General features: G+C 25.4%; 1 protein-coding gene across 1 annotated transcript in view; it reads left to right on the top strand.

Annotated features, from left to right (window-relative positions):
* Positions 1 to 2,878: 2,878 nt before the first annotated feature.
* The window catches only part of LOC136978694 (C2 domain-containing protein 2), a 172,585-nt gene continuing 151,469 nt past the window's right edge, over positions 2,879 to 23,994 (top strand). The window contains exon 1 of the mRNA XM_067274458.1: positions 2,879 to 3,537. Coding sequence (XP_067130559.1) covers positions 3,028 to 3,537 — 510 coding nt within the window. The 5' untranslated portion in view covers positions 2,879 to 3,027. The remainder of the gene's footprint in view (positions 3,538 to 23,994) is intronic.

The raw sequence follows: 23,994 nt of genomic DNA, 5'->3' as shown, positions 1-23,994 counted from the left end.
GTAATTTAAAAATATATTGAATTGCCTAAATACGTAATGATAATTGCAAACAATTTGTTAATAGAAAATGATTAATTTTCGGAAATATTTACGGAGAATAAAAAGTATCATGTTTTCGGTTAGTACGCCTACTGTATTACCAAACTTAGGAAATTACCTTATAATTTTACCTAAGAAATCCGAGAGTAAATAACTCGTAATAAGTTTTTCTAAAATAATGTTATATATTATTATAAATAACATAATAAAACAGAAAGAGATAAAAGTTTTAGAGGGAAAAATATTTGTGTCATTCTACAGTAATCGTGATAACAACGCTCATGATATACAAAGATTTATTATTAATTATTAATTAATTAATTATAAATATACTCGTACATGTTCATTTTATCGAAATGGTACACATTTTTACGTCTAATCGTCGTCATATTTATACTTTCTCATTACAAATACTTAGAAATCACGTTAAATTGACGTAAAAGAATAGGTTACGCTAGTCTGATAAAACATGAAATCACAACACGGATGCATTCGTCATCTTCTATTGCGGTAATTGTAGAAATATAGATCTATATCTTGTAATATTTAAGTTTAAATTTTACCTATATTATATAAACAATATTAACTTTTAAAATCATATTTTAAAAATATAAAAGATCGCTACACGACAGTCAATTGGTACAATTTTTTCCAATATCCCTGTAAATCAAAAATAATAATGTGGAAGTGATCATTTCCTACTAATCACAGAGTTCTTGCTAACTTAATTTCTGAATAATTTTATGAATGAATGAGCAAACAGACATACAAAGGAATGCACGGATTAATAAAGTAATATAGAATATATTTTTTTAATTAATTAAAAAATGTAATTGTGATTAAAAAAGTAATTAAAATGTTTAAAATTTAATAATTTATATCATAATAATGTTATTTATTGTAATAAAATATCATAATAATATTATTTAAATGTTTAAAAGTCAGTATACCATATTTATGTAGAAAATATCACACATCATTTACAACGCAGAATACGACTCAAATTTTTGAGCATTAGATATCTCCGACCATTCCAGGTTTATCTCTGTATAGCCTAATCCTTATCTATACAAATAAATAAAACAATAAATTAATGAATATCATGTGAATGTATGAGATCAATTTAAACATTAAAAACTTGCTATTTTCTAGTAATTTTAAACGCTTACTACTCTTGATTTTATTTTTATTTGTGAAGCACTAGCATGCAACAGGCAATACAGTCGACTTCAGTTGTACTCATTATAAACGAAAATATCTACAATAAAATCAGACAATATGATTGACAGATTGAAATTATCATCAGAAACATCATTGAAAAATTATGGATTCAAACGGATTTGAGTCCGTCTACTCACAAGAATTCTTATTTAGCAGTTATCCATCTGATACTAGCTTTTAAATAAGAAAAATAAAAATTTGGCATTGATTAAATCATTTTTCCTAATTATTAATATTTGATGCAAACTAAACTACAGTATTATAACGGCAAGGTTTTGATAAAGTTTTACTCTTCAATTCCTAAAATGAAAAAGTATTTAAATTAAATAATTTTTTTTCAAATAAACTAGTTCTTAAAACAATATAAACGATTTGTATAGGTGTTACTATAAAGATAAGAAGAAGAAATACAATAAATCGCATTTTGACATATATTAACTAGGATATGAACTTCTGAACCTAAATTCGTGTAATTAACATTAATCTACATAAAGTTAGGATTTTTTCTTACAAAAAGTGGACGAAAGATGGACGTTTCAAGTAGGAGTTTCGTTAATACTTGAGATTTCCACTGAGAAGGATTGTTTTTTATTTTATAACAGATAAAAAGTATAAAATTTTTTAATCTTAATTTTAATATTTGAAAAATAGTATTTGAATGTTCGTTCATTTGATTATTAAAATCACTCGATACTTACTGCGTACTTATTATTGCAATAATTTGCTAAAATCATCATCAGAAACACTAGCTAAAAATAAAAAAAAATATATGGGATCATTAACTACAAATAAAATATAATTTTATGAATTAGTGTAAATGATGAAAAGTCTATGAACACATAGGTCCATATGGATAGTTGTATTTATATATTTAAAAAAAACATCCTGTTTCTAAAATATAATCTATATAAAACCATTAAAAAATAACTTCATAAAAATCTTATTCCGGAATATTTTAAACACAGAAAAGACTAGAAGGTATTTTAAACGAACTTACACAATAGTTTTGGTGGTTTTTGTAAAATATTTTCCTAATACAATAAATTAGAAATAATTAATCAGGAAAGTTTAGGCTAATTTATTTTGAAAAAGATAGACTATTGATTAAAGTAGAATTTACAGTATTTTCTTCTAATAGGTTAAAAATTTTGCTCAAAAATAAACAAATTTATTACACGTAGGCTATATTAAGAATTTCAGATAGCCTAAATCGAAATGAGAAAAAAGGCGGCAATTTAAAATATCGATGCAACTTTAACGCAAAATTACAAAAATATATGAAAGCAATAACGAATTTATATTTATTACAACAAAAAAACAATTAAAAATAACAATCTAAAGAATAACCGTAGCACCATTTTATAGATAATAAGCTATATTTACAACTGCGTTTCGCCTCACTAAAGTTAACGCTACGATTTAGACGCGATAATTTTGAAATGAAATTCACACCGAGATTTTATCTGACCGATTAACATAAGAACGGCGTATTATAGTTTATTTTAATTCGCAAGCTAATCTTGGTTTATATCAGTCACCCCGTCTGATCCTTTTCATTTTGACAAAGTGAAGGAAAATCACTTAAGGTTCTTATTTTCTTCGCTAGATGTCCCTACTTTAAAAATACGCAATGTAGCAGAGGAGGAGTAATAACGCTGTTTCTCTGCCATTTTTAGCAAGTATTGGGCGTAGTTTCAAAGGCGGGTTATCGATCTAGTAGTTTGAAAGAAGGAACGAGGGCCAAGAAGCTTCCTAATTCGTCGACGAATGGCTGACATCACGCCCGAATTAATTTTATGCCGACTGAAGGGGATTTGGTCGAATATGGCGGACCGGCTGGAAGATCTGGTGTACACGGACGACTCGAAAGAAATGATTGATATTATTAATGTTTTGTTAATAGGTTGGATTTTATTGGGTTTAATCGTTTACATCGTCGGTAACATCATCGCTAATCAACTTCATAAGTATAAGAAAGGAGAGAAAGCGAAAGAAACACCTGAGCCGAAAGACAGTGCGATAGAAGTATCGTCGGCCAAACCACCTTTGCCTTCCGATTCATTAGTTAATCATAAAGCGAACATTGTGAAAGATGAACATAAATCGACAATCGAACAAACGGAGAAAACATCTATAGCCTTTCCTTCAGCTGAAGGTTCGGATCCTGATGTTGTACATTGGACCAACGACCTCTTGGAATGGGTCCAGCTTCCGTCTTCAACCCCTTTCCTAATCCAAGCATGGATTCGATGTTTGAACGAAAAGATTAAGAAACAGGTAAGTCTCATACTGCTATACCTAAGGATAATATTTATTCTTAACATTTTTCATCATGCAAGATTAAATTTCTTTAAAAATATTGATCTGTCAGAATATTTTTTTATTTTCTAAATCACATTCTTTCAATAGTACAACAATAATCAAGCTATCAGAATGTTTTAAGAGATAATTTTATTTAGAACCTTTGATAAAAAAAAAAAAAAAGAAAATAGAAGATTTTAGTTCAATTAATAATAATAGCAAGATAATGAATTATCTTCTGCATACACCCAGTAGATGATTAGACACTAATTATAGGTGATATTATACTGAATTGATTTTTGTACTGTACCAAAGAAAATTGACTAAGTGCACGTATGTGCTTGTATATTTTGAAAAAGTAACGGTAAACATATCCAAAATATAACCAGTATATGGAAGTTTGTGTGTTTTGTACTGTACGATTGAAGTCTAATTAGGAATATCATAATAGTTTTCGAAATAATGACAATTATATAACATTTATTTAAAAAAGAAATAAAATTTATGAGCATTACAAGTTTTATATCCAATTGTTTGGATTGCATTATGTAGGTGCCATGAAAAATACTTCTACTAGTTTCTATATTAACAGTAAATGAATATTAAAATGCATGTATATTCATTAAAAAAAAAAAATATGCAATACTTAAAGGGTTAACTAAACAATGAAAAGTCTGAAAAATAATGGATTTAAAATTCATTCTTGAAAATCAAAAATAAATCATGAGGGTTAATTAAATTTTAGCATAAGGTAAATAGTGCAAATAATATATTAGTTGACAGTAGATGTGAATTTTAAATTTGAAAATATGCAAACATTTTGTTGAAAAAATTTTCATCACTAGATTAATTTTTCAAAACCTTTTCTGTAAAAATATGCAATTAGAAAGAAAATATAAAGGAAAGTTAAAATGCTTTTGTAGTAATAGACCATTTTTAGAAAGAAAGAACATGGTTTATATTTTTATTTGTTTCTTTACTGATTAATAATAATTATTATAATTAAATTTAGTGTAATTATTTGAACATTAACTGGAAAAAAGCTGACTACAGTGCAATGTACCAATGTGCAGTTGCTAACTATGGGATGTACTGCTGTGAATATATAAGTTTATGATTTATATGCAAAATGATTGTCTACTTTAAATGAAAGTTATCAACATGTATAATAATAATATAAAGATCAGTAATGATGATTATATGTTTCTTCATGTAACACATGAAGTATCCAACAAAAAAAAAAAAGATTTAAAATAAGAAAAGAAAAGATGTAAGACAAATCAAATTTATGCCAATAATGTAGAAGTCTTCTGCTTTTTTACTAAAAGAAGCTGTATTTACAAATGCTTTCTTCAACATTTATAATTTGCAAATTAATGCCTATCAGAACAAATGTTACTTCAAATATTTTGTAACTGCTTGTAGATTTGCTTCGTAATAGATAATGCAATATAGAATAATCATCAATAATGATTAGTTATACTGTATTTCTTTGCATTTTCTGTTATTTCTAATGATTAAACTAAGGATTTAACTAAAATATTTCTGTCAGGATAAAAAATAAAAGTCAATTTATTTATTATTAATTTTATTGGTAATAAAAAAAGATAAAAATGTATATTGCATTAAAGTTTTAAAGTTTTTCTTGCTACTTTTTATTTGTACTGCACTTTTAGTTTCTGAAATCAATGTCCAGCAATAGTCAACTAACATTGTTTGCACATGTTAATGCCATACATTCCTTTTAAAACTTATTTATGTAGTGACACATTAGGAGTATATTAATAATAATGAGAATTTCTCAAGAATGAGATGATAGCTAAATTTAAAATTAGCTTAATAATCATCATAAAAAATATATATAGTACACCTAATAAAGTGTGAGAAAAAAATCATGTTGACCAGTGTACAATTTGACAGTTGATCATAGTAGTTTACAATTTAAAATTTAGATAATGGTTTATGTAAATCCTTGACAATTATTAGTTGTGCTATATCATTTGTAATGCTTACGCATAAGATATTTAATTAATGATCCCTATGTTTAAATTAAACAGTATGTTGCACTTTCCTATAAGTATAATAAAATATACAATGTTTAAAAATAGGTTAAGGAATATTGTAATAACAGCTTAGCAACTAGACTGTACAACTAATAGTCAAACAAATAAGAAACTTTAGAGGTGATCTCACAAAAAATAATTCTAGTATAGCATACTATATTTTGCAATTACTGAAATAATAACATATCTGGTATAAAAAATATTTAGAAATTCTTTTTTTGTTGTTATGATTATGATTATTGATTCTCCAATTGCATTTAGTATCAATTTTATTGAAATAATTGAGGAATGATATGACAAAATTGAAACTGATGATTTAGATATTAACTTGAATTATCTAGCATTTTTTGATTTTATGAAAATTGAGTATTAAAGAATGTCTACTACACATTTTGATATTATTTAATAACATAACTATAAATTTTTAAATGAAATCAATAACTATTTCATTTTTATCATATATAATATGTGAATTTTGAAATTAATAATATTATTATTATTAATAATATTAATAATGAATGTTATATAGTTTTGTATTAGTCAAGATAACATTCTGAATAATTATTTAATTAATATATTAATTATTCTAAATGTTAAAACATAATTAATTGATATTGAAAACATATGAGGTAAGCAAGTTTATTTATTATGAACAGTGGTGGATTTCTACACCGCACACAAGGCATGCATCTAGGGCCTCATAAATCAAGGGGGTCTCAAAATTCAGCTCTCAAAATAAAAATCAGTAGTAAATTTGAAAATAAATTATTCTTTATAGCCATGGATTACTAGATTTTTTTTTGTTTTTAACACTTTTACCTATTGAAACTTAATAATTCTTGAACCAATAAGTTTCAGTTTTCACAACTAGTATAATCTAAACATCAGTAACCTTTTAAATATAGCCAGCCAGATGTAATTTTATATTGGTTAATTTTCAATGTTGTTTCTCTATGTCTCAGTTTTTTTGGACCACTGGTATAATGCCTACCAGAGTAGAATGCACACTGTAGGGTGTAGGGGTAGTGAAAATATTTAGAGGGGCCCTCAAAATTGGATTCCACCTGGAGCCTCTCAAGTGCTAAATCCTCCATTGATTATAAATGATACACATTTGATAGCATTTATTCAAGAAATCAAAGAAGCAAAATTTTCACTATTTTTGAAATTTATAATAATAATCAAAAAGTTTAAAAAATAAATGAAACTTATATATGTAAATATACAAAGAACAATTAGTATTTGAATGATAACATATAATAATTATATGTTATATATAAGAGAGGAAAAAATAACTGAAACTTAGACAGACTGGACAGACTTTAGATTTTATTTAAGGCTTATTCAGAAAAGTATGAGAAGTTGTTGATCTGTCTAACATCCTTAAGTTACAGATTCATTTAAAATTATTCAGTTTGTCAAGTTGACAGTTTAGTAGCTACATGAAAAAAAGATATTTTCTAATATTCCTATATTCATTTATTTTTAAATCTATTATGTAGGGAATTACATCAAACAAACATATTTAGTTTAGAATTAATTATTTTTCATATACTTGAAAAAGTTTTTTAAGGATAGAATATGTTAGAAAAGTTCTCTTGTTCTTTTTAATATTACTGTGTTCATTTATGTTAGTGAAATACATACAGTGTGTTTCTATACGAAAGTAATTATTAATAAAACTTCAGTTTATTAAAAGAACAACAATAATGCATAATAAACAATAAATATTCTCAATAAGTTTTCATTTCCTTGTTGTGCTATTGCTCAATCAGTATATAGTAATTTGCTTCATTCATCAAAAATAATTATCTCTTTTGCATAAAAAGTAGCTATGGGTTTGTAGTTAAAATAGGTGATCCATTTACATTATGAATGTCAGGAACATGAATCAATTTGCATATGAAAAATTGATGTAGATAATTAAGTAAAACATGCCTAATTATTTTTTATTTTAAACTTATGCTTTTTAAATTTTATTAATAAATTACAGATATGAGTGTATATGAATGTAAAATAATACTTGATCTTAACATCAGATGAAACATTTTTTACTGTAAGATACTTTTTACATTTAGTTATGCTTCATAATTTGGACTTAAATTGAACAATTGGAGTATAACTTGCTAATATTATTTTAATTTATTTTAATAACTTCTTTCTTGTTTATTATAAAATTACTCAGAAAAATATATATTTGGTTATAAACTGTCAATATACAGTATTTGTAGACATTAACAAGCTTGTTTATAAGTAAATATAATTGTTTTTCATTTTTGTCATATCAATTGAAATGAATTAAATTATTATTTTAATTTTGATATATATATTGAATGAATAAAAGATTATTTATAAATTTATGTTCTAAATAAAAATAAAATTTATTAGTTTATATTTATGTTGAAACTGATTTTAGGTAAAATTTATTTACAAACTTTTTAAAGAGAAAAATCATATTTATAAACGAAGAATAGATGTAGGTGAGGAAAGTAAAAATTTGTATAGTTATTTCATTCTTCATTAGACATTTACTACATTAAAAATTTGTATATTAGTTTTAAGTTTATATTTATTTTTAAACAACAGTTCAGTCTTATTCTTACTTTATAAAGATTTGTTATGAGCTTAGTTACAATAAGTATCTTTATTAAGAAACTGAGTTAATTTGTTTCAAATTATAATAATTAATATAGGTTAATGATTTTGTCACTCTTTTCATTTTTGTGAAGCATTTACATTTTAAAGTAAGTATAGCAGATTTATATTATATTTACTTTAGAATTATACATACTTATAGAATTAAATTATTTACACAATAAAATGTATAAGTAATTATTTATACAATAAATGCATCAAATTACTTAAAATGCTTTGGAATTTTATCTATAATTAATTTATAATTGTATTTATTTTCATTATTAATAAATTTTTAAATTACAAAATATAAAGTTCATGACTAAATGTAGAGGCTATTGAACTAGGTACTTTCTGCATTGCAGAAAAAGTACTTTTAATATTACTGCAGTGTATGAAGATATTGACCTGTATATTTGTAGACACACCTATGACAATCAATTCCTATTAAGATATATAAGAATTTATATAATGATTGTGCAGTTTTCTTTTAATATAGAATTATATATTTGTTATTCTTGTTATAGATTAACAAATACATATTCTAAAATTTTGATATTAAAAAATTTTAGTATTTATTACAATTACAGGCATTAAATAACCACTAATAAAACTTTTATGATAAGAACTGATTAACAAATTTATAATTGTTTTTGTTCAGAAATATTTATATACCACGTAGCAGAATATTGTCCTGTTTTATAAAAACATTAATAGTAGTAAGTTTAAAAAAGAAGTTTTTGTATTTGAGACAGTCATTAATTAATAATTAAAAAATGAAAATACTTTTAATTAAAATAATAATTGTAAATCAAAAGGGAAAAGATAATAAAACAAATATTTAACATTTTGTAAAGGCCAGAATGGAAATGTGTATTTTATTACATTTTTCCTTCTGATTTAAAGAAAAATTTAGTTCTAAAGTCTACAATGTAATAACAATTTTGTGTTCTGTGCATTTATATATGCTTATTTATGTATATTTTATGATTGTTTTTTTGAATCGAACAATTATTGAAAACAGGAAGGGATGGCATAAACTTGAGAAGGTTTCTATCCAGCATTGAATAGATAAAAACTTAAAATGATGATTTAAGTATAAACATAATTAATATAAAATGTTAAGAAGGATATGGATTGAATATTTACTGACATCATTAATATTAATTTGAAATTGTTCTTTATGTTTTTATTTTCTTGAATTGGTGTCTGTTTTGTTACATTTTGTATCAGTATGTTATCAGAATTATGTATGAATTAATAAGGATATGAAACATCTCCAACTTGAATTTCCTTGACTCAAATGTTTTCCAAGTTGAAGTCTTTTCATGGTCCCGTGACACTGATTTATATTACTTTCAACTTCTCTTACTCAAATTTTAATATTTATTCTACTCAAAGTGATTTTAATTATTGGATTTCCAAGAAATTTTTAGACACTTAGTTGTATATACTGTCCAATATCCATTTGCAGACAACCCATTTCCTGTCCAAAGCGAGAAGACCTATTGCTTTATCTCAACATGTACCTCCAAAACTGTTTGATTCCATTAGTTACATTGAACATTTTGCTGAAAAGTGTTTACATGGACTGTTTAAAACAAAAAAACTATTAAAGATTCTTTATATATTGCAAGAGAGTAAAAAATACAAATCTAATCAGAATTGGCATTTTTCACTCTATTCTCTAACTCAAAGCATCTATAAGTCAGTTTTTTCCTGTCCCTTGGAGCTTTGAGTTAGAGAAGTTTTACTGTAGTATGGTTTAACAACAATTTTTTCATCTTGCTATCTAAGAAAGCAAAGAGTCAAAAATTTAAGATGAATTTATATTATTGTCACATGTAGAATAAAAAAACAAAAATTAATTTTTAAAGAATGTTTTGGTTTAATTTTCAAACAGAAAAAAGACAGTTATGGTAATTTTAGTATTTGCATTAATAATGTAAATATCAAATTACTTTTGTATATTATAGATTACTAAATATAGATTTAAATGTATGTCAGTAGACACTATTGCATAAATAATTCAAATGGTTTTATATTTTATATTTTGGATGCTGACTTATTTTTAATTTTCTAAAAACCACTTAAACTTTTTGGTTAATCAGTTTTTTAAGAATTGCTGTTTTAAGTCTGAGTTTGTGCTACAGTTAAAAAGTTAAGGAATCAAAAAATTTAAATTGCCATTAGGAAATTTAAATATTCTTTAATGAATATTTAAAAAGTTTGTATGTAATCCAGTGATAAAGTATAAAATTATACAGTATTTGTTTTTATTGCAAACATAATATGTTTTTAAAAATACATAATACAATAATTAATAGTTTGGATCTAAATAATAATATAAACTCTATTATTTATTATTGATATAATTTTTATACTAATCAAGTATTTAGAATGAAATTAAAAAAACAAGAAAACACAAAGAACAATTCAAAATTGCTTTGCTTAATTAAAAATTTATACAATGATAAATTTATAACAATTGTAAAGTTTTATAAATTCTTTTTCTTTTCAAAAGTTTTTCATATTTAAACCTTAAAATATTTAATTACTGTTTAAAAATTTATAACAAATATTATATTATTATTATTATATTTTAAACAGCTTAAAATAATGTTTTTCCATTGTGATTTAAGAAATTTTCTTAAAATTTGAACTTTTTAAAGAAAGAAGAAAAAATATATAAGGAAATTACCATAATTTTACTATATTATTTTGGACATCTACAAATTTATATTAATTTAAATTTTCTGCAAAACAAGTTATTTAGAACAAGCAATTATTTATTGTGACATTCTCACAATGCTGGGCTGCAAGCTTTAATTATATTTTTAATTTAAAATATATGCTCTCCACCTCAAATTAGTAGTGGTTTGCCCTTGTACTGTACATCATACTTTTTCTTTAACAGTAGAGTTGTGCTGGTCATCTATTAACTACTTTCAGAGGAAAAGTTTTGAATTGAGATAATGTGACTTTTGGTTTGCATCGGAAGTTCATATATAGTTAATCGGGACCTCCTGCCTCTAAGGTTTCTATATCTGGTCTTGTCTTTCATCTATCTAACTCTGTTCTCAAGATTAAGGAAAGACAGATAAATGGATGGACAGACAGATGACTACAGTGGGAATTTATAGGTCTACAGTGTTTTCAAATTGCAGCCCAATGAAAGTTCTTGATACCTTATCTGTAAATAAATGTGGAATTTTTTGATGTTTAGATATTTTGTATAAAAACATAAGAACAGGAATTCACCTTAGGAAGGTCATTATTTTTATTATTTTTGATGATATCAAGGTTGACTGGTCTCATCAAAAATAATAAAAATAATACCTTCATAGGCCAAAAATAATAAAAATTAACTTTATATTTGAAATTAATATTAGTGCTTTAATTTCAAACATTTTGTCAATTTTTATTAATTAATTTTAAAATATGATCTTGATTTTATCTTAACTCTTGAACTGAGGAATCAATTTTATGTTCAACCAAGGAGAAACATCAAGAAGTAGGATGTAGAAATTACTCTAGTGGAAAATACTCTGATTTGGAACGTTCAAATTAAAATTACATAGTATTTGTAACAGAAATTTTTTTCATTTCAAATTAAACTTCAATAATGATTAAGTAAAGTATCTGTAGGCTAAAGGTCTTAGTTTTATTTTTTATAAGAATAACTTTAATGTTTTAACAATTATTTTAATTATCAAAACAGTATTTTAAAGCATTATAGTAATTAACTTTTACTAATTTTTCATCAAATAAAAATATAGCAAGTTTTACAAAAGAACTATTAAATGATACATTATTTTAATTGAGGTGTTTATGAAATTGATTATTTTAGTAATTTGTTTAGATGAATATTAGTGATTACCTACATATAATTTAATTTATTCTATTTCTTCTTGCGTTATAAATTTTAAGATTAAAAATAATGAATGATATATAATTTTTAGTTTTAATTTTAAATCAACTAACTTGTCAAGCAATTGTTTTATTGGAGTCAATTTAATCTTACACAAGAAATTCTTGAAAGTATTCAAGAAGTCTGCATTCTCAGAGGCTATACAATTTAATTATACTTACCTTCAATGATGATAGAATTGATATCCTTTGAAGATGCGAAAATTTTTTTAAAAGTTTAAGAATTTCTTAATTAAAACCATTTTATTCTTAAGTAAGAAATTCAGTTTAAACTGCATTTTCATATTAACTTTCATATAAAGCATTAATAAATTCTTCATTAACATTTTCATTAAAAAAAATACCAAAATAAAAAATACTGAGGAGTTGTCTGTTTCTGAAGTCATTAGAATATGGATTTTTATTTTATTATTTATAACATTCATTAGAAGTCAGAAAATACTAGACTCTATGATAAAAGCAATATAATATTCAATAAATTATCCTTAAATAGTGATACATAATATTTAATTATATAGAAAACCTAGTCCACATTATATTAATAATCAAATGCCAAAGCCTCAAATTCGTTATTAGGCTATAACTTTATAATATACAGATATTACACAATTTGGGAAAAAAATTAGACGATTAAATTCTATCTTTGTATTAAATTTAATACTGAACACACTGAAACCTCTCTGAAAGCGGACACCTCCATAACGAACAGTTTTCGTGGTCCAGTATAAAAAGAATGCAATTTCATTACAATTGACCTCTCTTAAGCGGACACAGTGGCTTCTCATCGAGTGGACTTCCATGTTTCGCATTTCTGATGTTGCAGGGAAATCGATTAAAAAGAAACTCAATACTGTATTCCCTGTTGAGTTCTTAAAATCGATTTGACTACACAATTTTATTATGACATAATAAAATTTCTGTTGGCAATTTTCCATTGTAAGACAGTTCCATAGCCAGGAGTAAATCATTGGGAAAGCTAGAGGGCTAAGCTGAAAAAAATTGACTGGTATTTTTCTGTTTTTCAAGCAGCACTGGGTCAATTAACTACAGTTTGAGTTTAAAAAGAAGTCACAATAAACTTACACTATTGTTAAGAAAGCGAAAGCATAGTCTATATTATATATATACTGTATGTGGGCTCTGTCGACTAGGCAGAGGTGGCTTAGCAATCTTGTAGATCCCTGTAGCTTTTCGTTTTTTTGTAAAAGTTTGCTTAAGGCACGGTTTCCCAATAGGGTCGGCATTGACCCCTTAGGTTTTTTGAAAGTTTGAGGAAAATATAAAACTTTGTAAATATAAAAAAAAATTATTTTTAAAATAAATTTTTTTATATTTACAAAGGTCATTAAAAAATTTGCAGATTTTCTCGTCTCAAATAAATATAGGAAAATATCTTTTAAAAATTATGTAAGAGACTGTTGTATATTTATTTAAATATAATATGCAATATTGAAGGAAAACAACTTTTTTCTTAAAAGCGGTTGATACACGAAAAAGGTTGGGAAACCCCTTTTTCATGTATCGACCGCTATTATCTGTTATGTCTGTCCTTAGGAAGACGAACACCTTATGACCATAATTACCATGAACAACTTTTTCATTTTACTAACATATCACATTGATGAGTCGGTAAAAAAAAAGGTCCGTGGACATTCATTTAGTCCTACAATTGTCAAACCTGGCCTCTTTTTATCTTATAGTTTTTTTTCACATTTTCGTATTGTTTATGACGGATTAAAAATTTTCTAAATAGCCATCAGCAATATAAACAGTTGTTTTTATCGGTCAAACGTATAGTAAACAGGAAGGACTCCGTATAAGGTACTGGTCCTATTCTGAATTGGAAGAATCCAGATATGTATTATGTTCGTAAATAAAAATAGTGCAGGCTACGTAAAGGATGTTTCATTTAAAAGCAACTTCCACAAAACTACTTTTGGATAGTCACCTCTCTACAACGGCTAGTTTTTCGGCCCTGAAAGTGACCGTTATAGAGAGGTTTCACTGTATTTATATTTAATTAGCCAAATTATAGCCTGATAACGAATCTGTCTTTTTATCATTTGATTATTGGTATATATAGTATTGATTGACTTATCAGTTTGTTTATTTAATCATTATCTAGTCTAAAGTGATGTTAAATTTATTTATTTAATCGAAACTGCTACAAACATTTTAAAACCACAATTTAAAAAATTGAAAAAATGCAATTTTTAAATCAGACTCATATCATTTGAATCAGACTCATATCATATCGTTTTCTTAAGTAGAATTTGTAATATACATATATATTGAATATTTTTTTAACAAAATATTCAATATTTTTATTTTTATTTTAATAATAATGCATTTATGACATTGTTACTAGAGATTACAAAATCAATGTTTTGTTTATGAAATCTGAAATGATTTAGATTTTATCAAATATAGTTTTTATTCTCAGTATGTTTGGATTATTGATTTAATTTCGTATTTATTTCTTAACATTTCAGTTTATAAACTTTTATAATGGCTAAATACTTATTTTCTGTTGCAATTTATATCATCAATTTACATTAAAGATTAATAGAACTTCTATACGAAAAATAGTAAATAAATCAGTTTATATTTAATTTAACATTAAGAAATAATAATAATTCATATAATTTTGTGATTCATTTTGAACTAATGATTAAAATTGCCTGATATATGAGGAATCGTTATCAAACAATTTTAATCAAAAATCGGAAATAGCAAACATTTTAATGTAGTTACAATAGTTATCTCAGTTTAGGAATGTTTCTAAAATATGCTCATATGATTAGATAAAAAAATTTCCTTAAAATTTCTTCAATTTTCTAAGTGGATCATTTTATTATTTACTCCGATAGGATTTTATTACTTAAGATAGATTTATTTACTTAGATATATCTGAAAATTTCAATGAAAAAGTATTTAATTACATTGTACAGTTCTTAAATTTTCGACTATGAAAACAAAGATTGTATTATTTCATAACAGGAATAGATTTGACTTGGATAATAATTTTTAATACTGTATAATGAGTAATTTTGGAAGATGATGATTTTACATCTTCTAAAATTTGCTAAACTTCTAAATACGTGAAATGTTTGTGCAACCGTTGAAAGTTAGCTAATCTTAAAGAGAATATTTTCTTCTACGATAAAGATCGAAAGCACACTATAATATTGATCATTTTATTTTAAAATATAACATTTTAAGTGCGTAAGCCAGTTTGTGTTTGCGCGATTGCTTATATATAGAATTTTACCGTGTGTATTATTTAATGTAACATAAAAAATGTTACATTAAAAATAAAGTCTTCGATCGATTCGCATTTATATTATAAATTTGAAAATTTTAATGTTTAATAAAGATTTTTATTTATTTTGACTTCATGTACAGTACTTTACAGTATTTGTCATCAGTGTATCTATTAATAACTGTGTATTTAGTGGTGTATGCTCGTAAGTTGACCTTGCTTCTTACGTGATCGTATTCGCCTAAATATAACTACCGATAACTTCTTTGTTTTTATTTAAGTAATAATTTGATTAACTTGGATGAACGTGAACATGTTTTTTTTTTTTTTATATTCGATGTACTATCAAAGCGTTTAACTATGGTTCACCACAAACCGTTGAAGTATAACTCCGGAATAGAATAGAATAGGGTGGAAAAATTTAAGTTTCATTTCAAACTTCAGTAGTTTTATAATAATCTGAATTAAAACTATTATAAAATTATATTATTTTTAGTATTTCAGTTTATTGCTCTTATGGAACAATAAAACTAAAATATATTCTTTAAGTGCACACGTTTTTTTATTTCTTGAAATTTACAGATATAATATGAAAGAATTATTTTTGCAAAGAAACATGTAACGCAGAGACACGCGTTATTATTTCGCATTAATTTCTCCAATAATGGGTCATTCGTTAGAATATTTTAAGATTTAGCTTTATAACGTATTTCGAAATCATTTTGCGGTAAAACAAAAACGTTAGATTAGATTTGATAGCTCGTTTCAAAATCTGTTACAGAATTCAGAAAAATCTAGGCTATCTAATCCAATATAGGATTCCCGCTACTTTATTATGATAAAATAATATATTAAAAGTTTTGTTCAGATCTGTTTTAAATAGAATGTGTTCTCATGATGAAAACATTAAAAATTTTAGACGAATTTTAATTCATTTGGGGAAAAGCATTGCGTTGTCTTCAGTCTATGAAAGATGAATAATTGTTGGCACTTTATATACTTGTTTTTGGATACAGAAATGTTCAAATCGATTATTACATAATATACTTATCTTAATTGGTCATAAATATTTATCATTAAATCTGAGTAAACTGTATGAAGTATGCCAGCAAAAAATTGATATATTTTTCAATTATTGTGTAAAAGCAACATAGAATAATCGGTTTAAGTGAATTTTTTGAAATTTTTTAAAATTTTCAAATCAAATTTGAAAATTTAAAAAAATAATTACTTTTTATCAATACTTAATTACTTTGCATCAAAAGTAATAACAAGCTGAAAATTTTCATACAGTGATTTAGATATGACTGGCAAAAATGAAAATTTAAAAAACATTTATGAACTAGTTTGAGATTGAAAACAGATTTGTAATATGCTGATCAATATTTAAGAAATACATTTTAAAAAGCATTAAATCTTAATAATACTAGTTATGTACAAAATGTATTTAAAGTAAGTCGTATATATGCAACTTTTTATCATTCAAATTCTTCCATAAGGAAGCTTAAAATTATAGTTGTTTCCTCAGTGAAGGTTTTTTTGGAGATTTTTTTTTAACAATTTGCTCAATCAATTAAGCATACTGAGAGTTGTCCTAAAGTTGCCGCTTTCTCCAAAAGCGCTCCTAAAGGCTACATTGTGTAAGCCATGAGTGGTGCGTATCTCATTAATTAGTCATCGAGCTCAGTATGTCCGGAGGTGATGAGCTCAGTGAATAGTTTTTTTAAATGAACTCTGCGATTACGTCACTACATCTTAACCATTTATTGATGAGCTTCCATTGATGACATGGAAAACGCTTATTAAATGAACGAAAATATTAAATTAATGCCTTCCGCATCAATATAGATGTACTTGTACAATTGTTTAAGTTGCAACATTTCTATTATTGGATTAGTTAATGAAATCTTAACTGAAATATTTATCTTTATATTTGCTGTTATTTTAATAACGACATCATTATATTTATTTTTTTAAAGTTGACTTGTAAAATTACAAATTATTATATAATTTATTTATTTTTTGACCTGAATAAGACAGAATTTTTTTTTTAAATTAGATAATAAGATTAAAATATGACTTATATATATATATATATATATACTTATATATATATATATATTGTAAATGTTTTATCCTTATAATAAACATTCCTTAAAAGTTTTTTAAAAATAATATTTCACTATTTTTATATTTTAAATTTATTTCTACATATTATTTCTACTTATATTTTTAATTTATTTTACACAAGAATGTTTAGACGGATTATATTCGTCGCATTTTATATAAATGAATCTGTAAACACACAATTCAATTTGTAGAATTTATAGTTTATATACAAATTTATTCTAAAAAAAAAATTATTATTCTTATTATATTCATTTTCTTCTACGAATACGTAGTTTGTATTTATAGAATAACTTTAACGACAGTTTTAATATAAATTTTATATTAAATATAGTAAATATAAAACTTTTTAATATTTCGCACTTTTCCCGCTCTTTTTATATATATAAAATAACGATTTGTAGTAAAACATTCAATATTATAACAAATCACTTTTTCGTAAGTGATGATTTGCCAGCCCGAAAGTACAGTACTTAGGTTAGAAGTTTGTATATAGCTAGAATACTTGTAAAAAGCAGAACTTTTCTCAATTATTAAGATATATTAAATTAGATAAGTTGACGCGTTTGCTATTAAAAGTTTAGCTGTATTTAAATACATCGTTGAAAGAAATTCAAATAAGTTGTGATTCATCATATTTTATAATTTGTTAAAAATGAATCGTTATTTATTTGCACCGAAATGAATAATATACAGATATTTATGATGTCTACGCCATCAGTGTTTATATATAAATGTGAGCAAACTGAATAAATTAGCAATTGTATGAAAGTATGTACTTGTGACAGGTTATGCGTGAAGTTGAGGAACTTGTTTGTAAAACATGCCATTATATAATTATTTCTTAAAATGTTAATAGTATGAATTTAGGACTTATATGTAAGTTTAAAATGGACACAATGAAAGTTCAAATAATTAGCATTTTGAATCATTTGTATATTAAATATTAATACGCATTTATAAAAATGCATACAATTAAATTATTGATGCATATTATTAAGATAAAATGTTTGCACTGCTAGGTCTTCCATTTTATCTGTCTGCTTTTTTTTTTCTTGTGGATGAAGAATTGTGTTATTTGTCTGTTAATTGCAAATTAACTTTGTTAAACTAAAACTTGGTCACTTTATTTCTCCCATAAACCGGAATCAACGTGATAAGATTAAATATAAGTCAATTTAATATCTGAAGGAACGAAATAGAGAAATATGTCACAAGTATAATCTTATTCAGAAAAGTTCATTAGAAAGTTTTTCTTCCTAGAAATAGTTGCTAATATTTATTCATCTGATTGATTTTTAATAGTCAATACGAAATTATCAGTATGTAATTTAGTCATGTATTAATTTTGACAAAAGGGCTTTTTCGTTATTTTTGTAATCTTTAATGAAAATATAATTCTGTTTTTAGTTTTAACTTTGCATTTTTAATAAATAAGTAATACATTCGTTACTTTTATATCCATTTCGTATTATATCAAAATAATTTCTTGATTTAATGTATTTAAATTTCTCTTTGTCACATTTTCGAAAAGCTCAATTTAACCTCTAAAAGCAAACTTAATTGAGATTTATTCTTTATTTGGAGCGATTGCTTATTTTAGTAATTTCCATTTATATTCTGAGCCTTAAAACGAGTTAATTATTCTTTAAATTTTAATTGGCCACCTGCGATCTTTAAATCAACATTTTTATTCGACAATTTTTTCTCTTTTCTTGGTTGAATAATTATTATTTAGTATACACTCTTTAAAAACTATTTCTTATGAAGCACACCGAGGAAAGTATTTTTAATTTCTATTATAAATATTACGATAGAGTTGACCTATTTTTTTCACGACGAAATAAGTCGATGACTCATCTAGATTGAGGAGAAAAAGGAAAACTGCATCAAATGTGTTGCTAGTTATTTTTTCTTATGTTTTGTATGACACGTTAATAAAAGTGTATGAACGTTTTTAAGCATATAAAAAATATAATGTCAATTTACGAAATTTTTAAAGAATTTATAAAAAGTTTATAACTTTACAGTCTGATTACAGATTATACTAAATCTAGGCTAAGCTAAAAGTTTAGTTTAGATTCATAATATTCTGAAACTGATCTAATTTTCAGCAACTGGATCGGTTAAACCTGGAAAAAATAATTTTTTATGGTAAGTCTGTGTAGATAAAGGTCAACGAATCTACTAAACCTACTTCACTAGAAATATTCCTCAAGAAATAAAAAAATAATAAGCTTAACTATCTCAACACAATCTTGACAACATAAACAGAAGAAACGGGAAGGGGTTCTAAAAGGCTTATTAGTAATTAATCTTATTTTCACTTATAGTTGACTCTTGTATTAAATTTATGCAAAATATAAAACAAAACATTTAAAGTATACATTTTTGGTTTTTTTTCATAGAAATTGTCGTGAAATCTCGCAAACCACTCAAAAACATGTAAGAGAGACTATTGTTACCATATACACAACGGCGATACACATGCTGCAACTGCATATCCTGGGAGTTTTGCCGTGTGAAGCGGATTACTTTAGATAGTAAATTTTGTAAGGCATGTTGTGGCCTTTCTGCATCTTCTCTAAAGGTTTCTGGATTTTCTATTGCATACACATAATAATAATGTTTTCTTTTATTATTTCCTTTTATCAAATTTGCAGTAAACTTTAATACTGTACTTCATTCGTTGCTATAATGATGATTTGTACAATATAAAACTTTTATAGAGAGCAATGAGCGAACATATGTAGGACACATATATATATGTCCTCTATATGTTCGCTCATTGCTCTCTATAATATATATAGCTAACATACATATAGAGCAAATGTTTGAGATGAAAGTTAATAATTAGAATAGAGTTTTATTTGTTCATAATACTACAAGAGTGAAATAGAGACCAAAAAAAAAAAAAAAAATACATTTTTTTCCTGATATTAAAAGTTGATGGCTATCATAGTACTGTCACAGGTGATTGCGTCTGCTATTTGACAAATTATATTTTTTAAACGTTTTTTTGTTCTTTTAACATTTTATATACAAAAATTATACAATACATTTCTATTCCTACAATTATATGAATGCAAATAAAAATTTAAGCCGTTTTATCTCATCTCAAATATTAGTAAAATATTTGAGTGTTATATTTCATTATTATATTGATACTTTTGTAATTGAATAAATTTTATTTAAATTATATTTTTTAGATAATAATGTAACATTGTTTTATATATTCGTTTGAAGCTTTGTTTAAAAAAAATTATAAAAATAAATCATCATTAGAATTATTTATATACGTAGTGAAAATTTAAATTTAATTACACAAACACGCGCGCTCACACACGTATATATACATCTATACAATTCAGTATTATCATTATCACTTATTGCGAAAATAATTTAAATTTTGTAGAGATTAATCTTGTTTATTCAAAGTTAAATTTATCTTATAACTTACTATTTTTATTTATTCTTCATTTATATAATTTTATATTTTAAATATGTGTTAATTATAATGTATATAGGTTAATATGCAAATTTCAATATTAAATGTATCTTTTGTTTTTAAACTTATTCTTGATCTTTCTCTTTTTATATTCAAATAATAGTATTTTAATTAACTGAAATCTGTATCAATTATCAGATAAGACAAATTAATTCGAGTAAATCAGCCCTTATTTGTTAATAAGATGTTAATATTTTTAATAATTAACCTTACATTTAAATGACTAATTAGATTTTTATCGTAAATTTTCTTGAAACGTTGTGAATTGTCACATAATATGGTAATAATTCGCGTTTCAAGAAAATTTACGATTTAGACTTTCTAAATACTTCGTTTAATTTTTTAGTCTATTGCTGGTGTAAATTAAGATGAATGAAAGTGAATTAAAACAATTTCCTCGTGCTAACTTAATTTTTATTTCTGGTCAATTTATTTCTTTTTACAAAAGTTTAATTTTAATTTAATTAGTGTATCTATGCTTTGTATGCGTGTGTAATTGTGTTCCACGCGTGTTTATAGATACGCATATACAGGGTGTCTTCTAAAACGCAATCCAGGCCAATGGCTCAAAGAACCGTCAAGAATCATGTTTGCTTTCATACATTATCGAGCAGGGACTATTCATTGGTACATCAGTTAATTTCCCCTTAACCCCAAAAAAGAGGGACTAAAATTATCTCAGCTCCTATTGCAGATCGAACAATAGTTTCAATTATAAAGTTGTAAAGCGGGTCGAATTAGTGCATTTCATATTTTGTTCAATTAAAAAAAGATGAAGTGGGCCCGTTACATACTCCTGAAAATTTGAAGGATTGTGTAAGTTCGGCTTTACTGTAGTGTTGAGCTGCTTTGTAAGTATTTGCGCATTTAAATAGTTTGTAATAAATATGTAAGTGAATAATATATTTTGGTTTCGTTAAAAATCTCACAGGACAAAAGAAGGATATAATTTAGAAGTTAGCATTTTATTCACGCAGTGTGTGTAAAACAAACGAAAAACAGTAAAAGAATTTCCCACCTCACAAACATACGTACCTGTACCTGTATGTACATCTAAACAAAATATCGCTTTATCACGTTATACAACAAAATACGGAAACACGTCCATTTAGCAGTACCTTAAAGAAATCGCCCAGACCTGTTTTTCATTAACGACAAGTGTGTATTTGTTTAATTGTTCACTCGTGAACACGGAAAATCACGTCTGGAGTTAGTATTTGACAGGTACAAGCGGATAAAGTTGACATCATCCAAAAATGGATGGCTGAAGCAAGGACAAAATTAAAATTTGGGCTTTATTCACTCCAGTTTGGATAAAATAAGAAAAACTTTAGGATTTCACTTTAGCTGCATTATCTACGATCTTTCCAATGCAGATTTGGTAAAAAAGAATTTTTCTTTAAATTAACTAGAATTTATTATTTTTCTGTTACATAAAAACTGAGGTGAACGAAAAAACGTTGCCAGTTATTTTACCAAAATATCACTAGAATTAGCTTAACCATCGTATCTTTAAAGCCAAAAATCGTAGATTTAGCTTTAAAGGTTTTGATTTACAGAATACCGATAGGTACTGTACATAGATATCGATAGGTTAAATGGCGTAGGTGTACCCAGAAGCGATCGTAGTAAAAATCTTGTATTACTCATTGTATATATTATTGTATAGGGCCTAAATACAATTGAAAAGGAATAAATGATCAGCTTTTAACGTTTTACTTTCCTGGCTGTTATATATAACAAAAGGAAAGTATGGCGATTGTCAAAAAATGACCCCTCCCAAGATTTTTACATTTTGGACTCAGGACCTTGAAACGTCGAGAAATGCAAAGAAGTTCGGGTATTTTTTCTTTTGTGTGTGTGTGATTTTTTTCCACTCACTTTGTGGCTTTATAACTTCTGTGTCTTTTTATCGAAAATTTCTGAAATTTTGCAGGGAGGTTTATGTATTGGGTGAAATATTTCTAGAAATTTTCAGGAAAATCGGACTATTGGTTCGGGAGATATGGCCGCATCCCCTTAATATCTCCCGAATCAATCTAAAAACTTATAAAGATGAAGGTAACAATTATTAGGAATGAAAACAAATAAAGAATGTCGGGACAATCTAGCAACAACGTTGTCAGCTGTTTTATATTTTTGTGGCACTTAGAAGAACACGTAACTAACTTTATTTGAAGCCATGTGTTCGAAAAAACTTTAGAACACTCATTTTTATTTCTCTTCAATTTTATTTATTAATATAATATAGTCCTGAAGTTGACAAGTTTATCAGAGGCACGAAAAAAAATCACTAGATTGAAAACATCGTCGCCGTATCGCCAGTTGGCGTAAAATTTGGTGATAAATTGTTAGATCTGGTAACATTATCCTGTTCCCACTATCCGCGTAGTAGATAAAATCAAAATACTCATGCTTATAAAAATGCAACATCCGTATAAAGCTTGAATTTTAGGATTTGTTCTTGTTTCATCTACACGTTTTTGATAATATTAGCTTTCTCGCTTGTGACTTAGATAAAGTTAGTATTAGCTGGTTAATTCTTACTATCCGATTCACTCACTGGCTTTAGCCATAACATGTAACATTTGAAAATGATAGAGTATTTGCTTTTATATCTTATGAAAAGTATTATTTAATAATTAATTTTTAAGAGTTTTAATTTTGTTTTTAATTTATTCATAATATATAAAATTATAGTATTAAAATCAAACCTATAACAATTTCATCATCAAGAAATTGAATTGTCATAATACTATAATCGTGATAGATGTTAAACATAAACTCAGCTATTTGGAAATAAATAAAATGTTTATTAAGATTACAGGACATAATTTATTCTGTAGCCAGTATATTAAATGGAATAAAAAGAAAAATAGTAATTTTGTCTCTTGTACTAAGATATAGCT

The sequence above is a fragment of the Centruroides vittatus genome, unplaced genomic scaffold (genome assembly GCF_030686945.1).
Source record: "Centruroides vittatus isolate TY-2023 unplaced genomic scaffold, ASM3068694v2 contig_549, whole genome shotgun sequence".
Classification (NCBI taxonomy): Eukaryota; Metazoa; Arthropoda; class Arachnida; order Scorpiones; family Buthidae; genus Centruroides; species Centruroides vittatus.
The sequence above is the reverse complement of the archived record's forward strand: the minus strand, read 5'-3'. Positions and strand labels throughout refer to the sequence as shown.